The sequence below is a fragment of the Plasmodium reichenowi genome, chromosome 5 (genome assembly GCF_001601855.1).
Source record: "Plasmodium reichenowi strain SY57 chromosome 5, whole genome shotgun sequence".
Classification (NCBI taxonomy): domain Eukaryota; phylum Apicomplexa; class Aconoidasida; order Haemosporida; family Plasmodiidae; genus Plasmodium; species Plasmodium reichenowi.
Window position 1 is genome coordinate 814376 of NC_033650.1, and position 7500 is coordinate 821875.

At 16.7% G+C, this 7500-nt stretch overlaps 4 protein-coding genes across 4 annotated transcripts in view; 2 read left to right on the plus strand and 2 right to left on the minus strand.

Annotated features, from left to right (window-relative positions):
* Positions 1 to 598: 598 nt before the first annotated feature.
* On the plus strand, positions 599 to 970 carry PRSY57_0523600 (hypothetical protein; the record flags this gene model as incomplete). The annotated part of the gene is made up of 1 exon (XM_012906304.1): positions 599 to 970. The coding sequence occupies one exon, from the start codon at positions 599 to 601 to the stop codon at positions 968 to 970; it is 372 nt and encodes a 123-aa protein (XP_012761758.1).
* A 1204-nt stretch (positions 971 to 2174) lies between these two features.
* Positions 2175 to 2948, plus strand: PRSY57_0523700 (50S ribosomal protein L12, apicoplast, putative; the record flags this gene model as incomplete). The annotated part of the gene is made up of 1 exon (XM_012906305.2): positions 2175 to 2948. One exon carries the CDS (start codon positions 2175 to 2177, stop codon positions 2946 to 2948), a length of 774 nt encoding a protein of 257 aa, XP_012761759.2.
* Positions 2949 to 3970: 1022 nt separating this feature from the next.
* On the minus strand, positions 3971 to 4288 carry PRSY57_0523800 (mitochondrial import receptor subunit TOM22, putative; the record flags this gene model as incomplete). The annotated part of the gene is made up of 1 exon (XM_012906306.1): positions 3971 to 4288. The coding sequence occupies one exon, from the start codon at positions 4286 to 4288 to the stop codon at positions 3971 to 3973; it is 318 nt and encodes a 105-aa protein (XP_012761760.1).
* Positions 4289 to 5661: 1373 nt separating this feature from the next.
* Positions 5662 to 7500, minus strand: part of PRSY57_0523900 (ubiquitin fusion degradation protein UFD1, putative) — a gene marked incomplete at both ends in the record, with an annotated part of 2894 nt that continues 1055 nt past the window's right edge. The window contains one exon of the mRNA XM_020114559.1: positions 5662 to 7500. This exon is cut by the window's right edge and continues 33 nt beyond it. Within this exon, the coding sequence (XP_019970736.1) occupies positions 5662 to 7500 (1839 nt within the window).

A 7500-nucleotide genomic window follows, 5' to 3' on the forward strand; every position in this document is an offset into this window, starting at 1 on the left:
TTTTATAAATTTTTTTTTATACCAAAAAAAAAAAAAAAAAAAAAAAAAAAATAATTAAAAATAAAATAATAAAAAAATTTAAAAAAAAGTTTTAAGAAAAAAATATTAAAAAAAAAAAAAAAAAAAAAAAAAAAAAAGGGAAAGGGGAAATATAAATCAAAATTTGAAGTAATTTATAAGAATGTATGGTATTTATATAACTATAATATATATATATATATTATATATATATGTAATATTTTTAAATGAGAATAATTGAAGAATAATATTATAGTTGTAATAACGATTTTTTCAAAGTATGAAATAAAAATATTAATATATATAATATAAATAATTTAAATTTATAACCATAAATTGAATTTACTTTTATATTTTTATGTAGCATATTTTTAAAATGACAAAAATTATATCATATATGAAAATATGTATTATAACCAAAAAAGGAATATAAAAAAAAAAAATAATAAAAAAAAAATAATAAAAAAAAAAAATAAATAATTTTGTCATATTTTATTTATTTTGTGTTGTATTGTTTATATATTAATTTAAATATATAATATATATATATATATGTTGAAAAAAGATAAGTTTGTAAGTTATGGAAGGACTATATGATAAATATGATTTGAGAAATAATAATATTTCTTTACTTGAAATGTCATCTGAAGAAGATTTAAAAGTAAATATAATAAATAATAATAAGAACTTAGTTGAGTATTATAATAACATATTAAAAAATAAACAAACGTTAACTAATGTTACATATTTTAATATGGACATAACAGATGATATTGTCGAAATGAATAATGCATTTTCCGATCCTCTCAAAATAAATGAAGAACCTGATGATAATGTTGAATATAAAATTAATCAATTTTTATCGTTATATAACAAACCATCATCAGGAACTAAGGTTTTGTATGATAATATGGATATAACCGTACATTGTGAACAATATGAACAGAATTAAGGATTGTACCAAAAAATAAAATAAAATAAAATAAATAAAAATTAATTATTTTACTATTTAATGAGAACATAATATAAATTATCTTGTTACACTGTTAATTAAAATTAATTTTTTAAGATGTCCATTTATTTATATTACAAAAAGCACACACATAAATAAATACATAATAAATAAATATAAATATAAATATAAATATAAATATAAATATATATATATATATATATATATGTACAGGCTTATCTCTTATTTTATTTATTGCTTGGTATAATATATTATAACGTATATGTTTTTTTTTTTTTTTAATTATTATTTACAATATGGCTTATCCATATATGTCTGAGTAATCTTATTGTTTATATGTGTTATTACATTATAATTATAATAAATTTGTCAAATGAAAAGATATTTATATATATATATATATATATATATATATGTATGTATGTATATTCATTAATTTTATTATTATTTTATTTTATTTTTTTCATTATTATTATTAGCATATAGTGTTATTTTAATTTTTAATTTAAATTTTTTTTTTTTTTTTTGTATTTCCTTTTGAATACATATATTATATGTGTATATATATAATATATATATTTTTTTTTATGTACATATTTAAAAAAATATAATAAACTTATTAAAATTAAACAATATGAATATATTTTAATTTGAACCTCTTTAATTATAAATATGTAATATATTAAATTTTTATGTAAGTATTAAATAATGTGTACATTGTTACAAGGATAATAATAAAAAGAATTTTTTTTTTTTTTTTGCTTCTTAACATATATACAATTGGTATAATATATTATTCCCTTACATATTTTTTCCCCTTTTGCTTAATTAAAAAACAAATAAATATAACAAGTTAAAAAATAAAAAAAAAAATATATCAAGTATTTATATAACAGAATATATATATATTATATAATATATATATATATATATACAATTTTTCCTTTTTCCTTTTTCTTTATATTTCCATACAAGAACACAAGAAAATATTTTAATTTTATTTTTAATATCTTATGAAAATATATATTTATAAAAAAAAAAAAAAAAAAAAAAAAAAAGTAAAATAAATAAATAATTTAATGTACATATATATATATTATATATATATATATATGTAATATCATAATATTTATATGTAATCCTTTACGAAATGAATAAAAAAAAAAATGCCTAATTTTGAAGAATGAAAAGTATAGGAAGTAAAGTTAGCACATTGATAGGAATGATATTATGTAAAAATGAAAAGAAAAATAGAAGAAGAAAAAATAATAAGACGAAAGATTCTTCCTTATTTTTTATAATAAAAAAACAAAGTTGTCCATTGTTATATATTATTTTGTCAATATTATATATAACATATTGTATGGAATGTATTGTATGTATGAAATTATCGAAGAATGACAATTGCTTAAATAGAAATAACTATTTTTTTCTTGAATATAAATTAAATAATGATTATTATGGAAAGAAAACTTATGTAAATAATATAAGAAAACATATTTCAAAAAAAGAGAATGTTATTAATAATCACAAAAATTTTAAATTAAAAAGTTCAAAAGTTGATGAAATTATAGAAAGTTTAAAAAATTTAACTTTACTAGAAGCTAGTGAATTAGTAAAAAAAATTGAACTAACATTTTCTGTAGATACAAAACAAAATTTAAATACATCTAGTTCTAGTGGACAAGAAAATAAACAGAATGAATCTGATGGAAAAGAAAATGAAGAAGATGAAGAAAATAAGGTATATGATTTAATACTGGAAAATATAGAACCTAACAAAAAAATACCCATCATAAAAATCGTTAAAGAAATAAAAAAAGATCTTAATTTAAAACAAGCAAAGGATTTAGTGGATAACTTGCCACAAACACTTTTTGAAAAGGTTAACAAAGAAACTGCAGATAAATGGAAAACAAAATTGACAGAAGCAGGGGGTGTAGTAAAATTGAAATAATCTTTTTTAAAGGACGTTTTACAGAATTTTATATATTATTATAATGATTTTCTTTATTTTATTTTATTTGTTTTTTTTTTTTTTTTTTTGTTATTTTGAAAGAATAAATTATATATTTATTCATCAATTATTCGCTATATAATGTATATATGTACCTATTTTATACACACACATAAACATATATATATATATATATATATATATATATTATATATATATATTTTTATATAGTTTTTATTTATTATCTTTAAATGGGTTATATCTTTTTTCAGTAACCTTGATTTATATATATATATATATATATTATATAGAAAAATAATATATATGAATGTTTTCTTTTTCGTTTAATTATTATTTTATTTTATTTTTTTATGTTTTATATAACATGTTTTATTGTTTTTTTTTTTTTTTATTTATTATTAAATGAATAATAACTTTTAAAATGTAAATAAGAATTTTTATATATTATGTAAATTTAAAAAAAAAATGAGCACATAAATATATTATATATATATGTGAATGGTATAAATTTTAAATGGGAAGACAAAAACTGGGCATATAATAAAAAAAAAAAAATATAATATAATATATATATATATATATATGTGCGCATTTAAGATATATTTTTTAAATTTAACGAGGAGCATATAAATTATAATATGAGGTGACAAATTTTTGATATAATAAATAATAGAAAAAAAAAAAAAAAAAAATATTTTATTTATTAATAAATAAATAAATAAATAAATATATATATATATATATATATATATATATATATATATATATATATACATTTGTGTCACTAAATTTTATTATATAGATAATTGAAAAAAAGAACATTTATCATTTGAGCATATAAATACCTATCTACTTTCGTATATTCCATGGTATAAAACTTCAAATGCATATTATATCTTTAATTATTATTGAACTATACATATGTAATATATATATATATATATTATATGTCTGTTTTTATATCTTTAAATATATAATTCATAATTTATAATTTAATTTGTTTAATTTAATTGTGGAACATTGGCTGCTTGTTGGGCTTGAAAGAACTGAGCTTGCATTTCAAATAATTGACACTCTTTTTCATATTGAAAAGCTATAGGTGTTACTAAAACAACTACTGAAACACCTGCTATCCATACAACCCATGATGTTGTTTTTAAACTCTTTTTAAGAAAATTATTTATTCTATTCTTTGCTACTCTTAATTTATTTCTCATACGAACGGCATCCTTATGTGCTAATTGAAAAACTGGCTTGTTCGATATTACCAAACGATTTTCTTCATTTATTGTAATTATTTTTGATAGTGCTGTTCCCATTATTTCTTCAGAAAAAATTAAACAATATAAATAAATATAAATATGTAAATATATATATATGTATATATATATATATAAGTGTATACTTTTTAAAAAGTATATTAAACGAACTAATAATATTTATAAATTCAACGTCATAAGCTATTTATTCAAAGAAAAAAAAATTAAAGAAAACAAAAAATTAATAAATTATAAAAAATATATATATATATATATATTAATGTAAATGATGAAAATTATAAAATTCACTGCTTAGGGATGTTATATAATATATATATTTATATATATATATATATATAAATGTTTATATTTTTTTTCCACCTTTAATTATATCTTAATTTAAAAAAAAAAAAAAAAAAAAAAAAAAAAATACATTTTGCGCATATAAAGGTAAAATTATATTCCATAGGTATAATTAACTATATGAATTAAAAAAAAAAAAAAAAAATTTATAATATATATATTATATATTTATTATATATATATATTATATATATATAATTATTTTTATTTTAAAAAAAATATATGTAATATTTATATATATATATAATATAATATTTATCTATATATATAATATTTTCCTTCTTTTATTATAATATTTACTGTATATTAAATAAATATTTAAAACATATAAATACAAGAAATATTTATTTTCTCATTAATAAATGGGTTCCCTTACTTTTCATTTTATGTGTATAAAAGAATAATATGAGTAAAAATAAAAATTTATATGTATAAATATATATATAATAAAATAACAGGATGTAGTCAATTCATATATATTATATATATATATATATTTTGTTTTATTTTTGTTTCTTTGAAAACATTATAATATATAGAAATATAAAATGTACCATTTGTATAATGAACAACAACAACAAAAAAAAAACCTTACGCGCTTTACCTTGATGATTTCTATGTATTAAGAAATAAAGTAAAACCATAAGAGTTATATTTTGTATAAAAAGATTAAGATGCCTATATAATTTATTATATATATACGATCACATTGTATAATATGTATATTTTTCTCATTTTTAATTGTCAAATTAATAGGTTAATAAAATTTAAGTACCCATATATATATATATATATAAATAAATGAATTTTATTCAGTTGATTTCAATATGTTTAATTGTATTATTACATAAAAAAATTAAAAAAAAAATAATACACAAAAATGAAATATATAACTATATATATATATATATATATATATATATATATATATTATAACAAAAAAAATAATATATAAATATGTACATTGTAAAAAGTGTACATATAATTTAATTAATGAAACAATATTTCGTTTATATATATATATATTTATTTATTTATTTATTTTTATTTATTTGTGGTTATTAGTTGAATTAATATTTATGTTCTGTTTCGTTCATAAGTTGGCTCAAATCTGCATTATCATTTATAATTTTAAAGGACTCAATTTTATTAAAATGATGAAGTGTATTTAAATGTAAAAGGTATTCATTTCTATAAATAATTTGCTTACAAATGGTACAATTAATAGATTTGGATCCACAATATTTTTCATGTTCTGTATTTTTAATATATTTTAAAAAGAAATGAAAGTATGTAAACAACATATTGTAATAATATTTTGCTGATTTATTTATTGTAGAATTATTTGTTTTGATATTATCATATTTATCAAAAAAGGTAGCTAAAATAAATTCTTCATTATATATATTAATATTTGATTGTGTAAAAATATTACAAAAAGTACAATATATAATTTTTTTTGGACAAAATAAATTTTGATGAAATATAAATTGTTTACGAAACAAAAGTTTATTACATACACATTTTATTTGAGTATGCCATATAAGTTCATGTTTTTTTTGTTTATTCTTATGCATCCCTTCATTACAAATATCACAATGTATATGATTATCTTTTTCATTTTTTTTTAACACTTTTTTACATATATTACATAAAGTGAAATTTTTCAAACAATGAATTTTATGCATATGTATATTGTATTTTAATATATTTTTAAGACAATTATCACATGTAATATATGTATCATCATTATTATTATTATTATTATTATTCTCTGTATCTTCTGTATTTATATTTATATTTTTTAACAAATTAATATTATTATGAATGAATCCTGATGTATTAACACATTTATTATTATTGTTATCCTTTTTGGTGCTCATATTTTTTTCACCATTTAATTTTAAGCATATACTATAATCCACAAGTATATCCATGTAATTATGAACACCTATATATATAATATGTGGAAAGAAATGTTCAAATATGTATTCTAAAAAGGAATCATCATAATTTTGCTTTTCTATTTTATCATCCTCATGCTGATCATTACAAGTACCGTGGTATACTTTATCCTCCTTCTCATTAGCATGATGATTATCATTATTTTTATTACATGGTTGTTCTTTTACCATAGAAGCAAAGTGTAGTTTCAAAATATTTCTGATGACCTCTCTATTTATAATAATTTCATCAGTATTATAATCATCAATATATAAATGATGAAGTACTTCTGATACTGAATCTAAGGGAGGTAAGGATATAAATAAATTTAGAGAATTTAACATCGTTTGAGATTGTAAATTAATAGCTAGTTCAATTTTCCCTTTTTTTAATAAATCTAATGTATTATTATTAAGAACAAATTTATATTTATTCATACCTTTCTGAATACTACTATTTATAGGTATATCAATTTTAATAATTTCATATATATCTTTATGATCACCTAGAATATTAACATTTTTATATCCTTCAATATTAGTTCTTTCACAAATATCAACATTAATATCTGTATTTATTAATGAAACGGCATTATCTGGTTCTAGTTCACTTATATAAAAATTAAGATGATTAATATGTATATAATCACCTAAAGTTAACGTACTATAATTTAAACTTAATTCGTTTTCTAATAAATTCTTCATATATTTTATATCATTAATATTGTCATTTAAAGAATCCAATTTTATAAAATCACATTTGGATAATATACAATAGGTTATTAAAACACGTGCTATGCTACTATTTTGAGGTTTATTTAATCCTAGGTTTTCTTTTATATTATCTGAAACGAAGATGATACCTTCGTTAGAACTAAATTCGAGAACACATGCATGTGTAATATAATTATTTTGTACATTCTTAATACTAAAGGTATATGGGAATTCTACTTCGCTCTTGTAGTT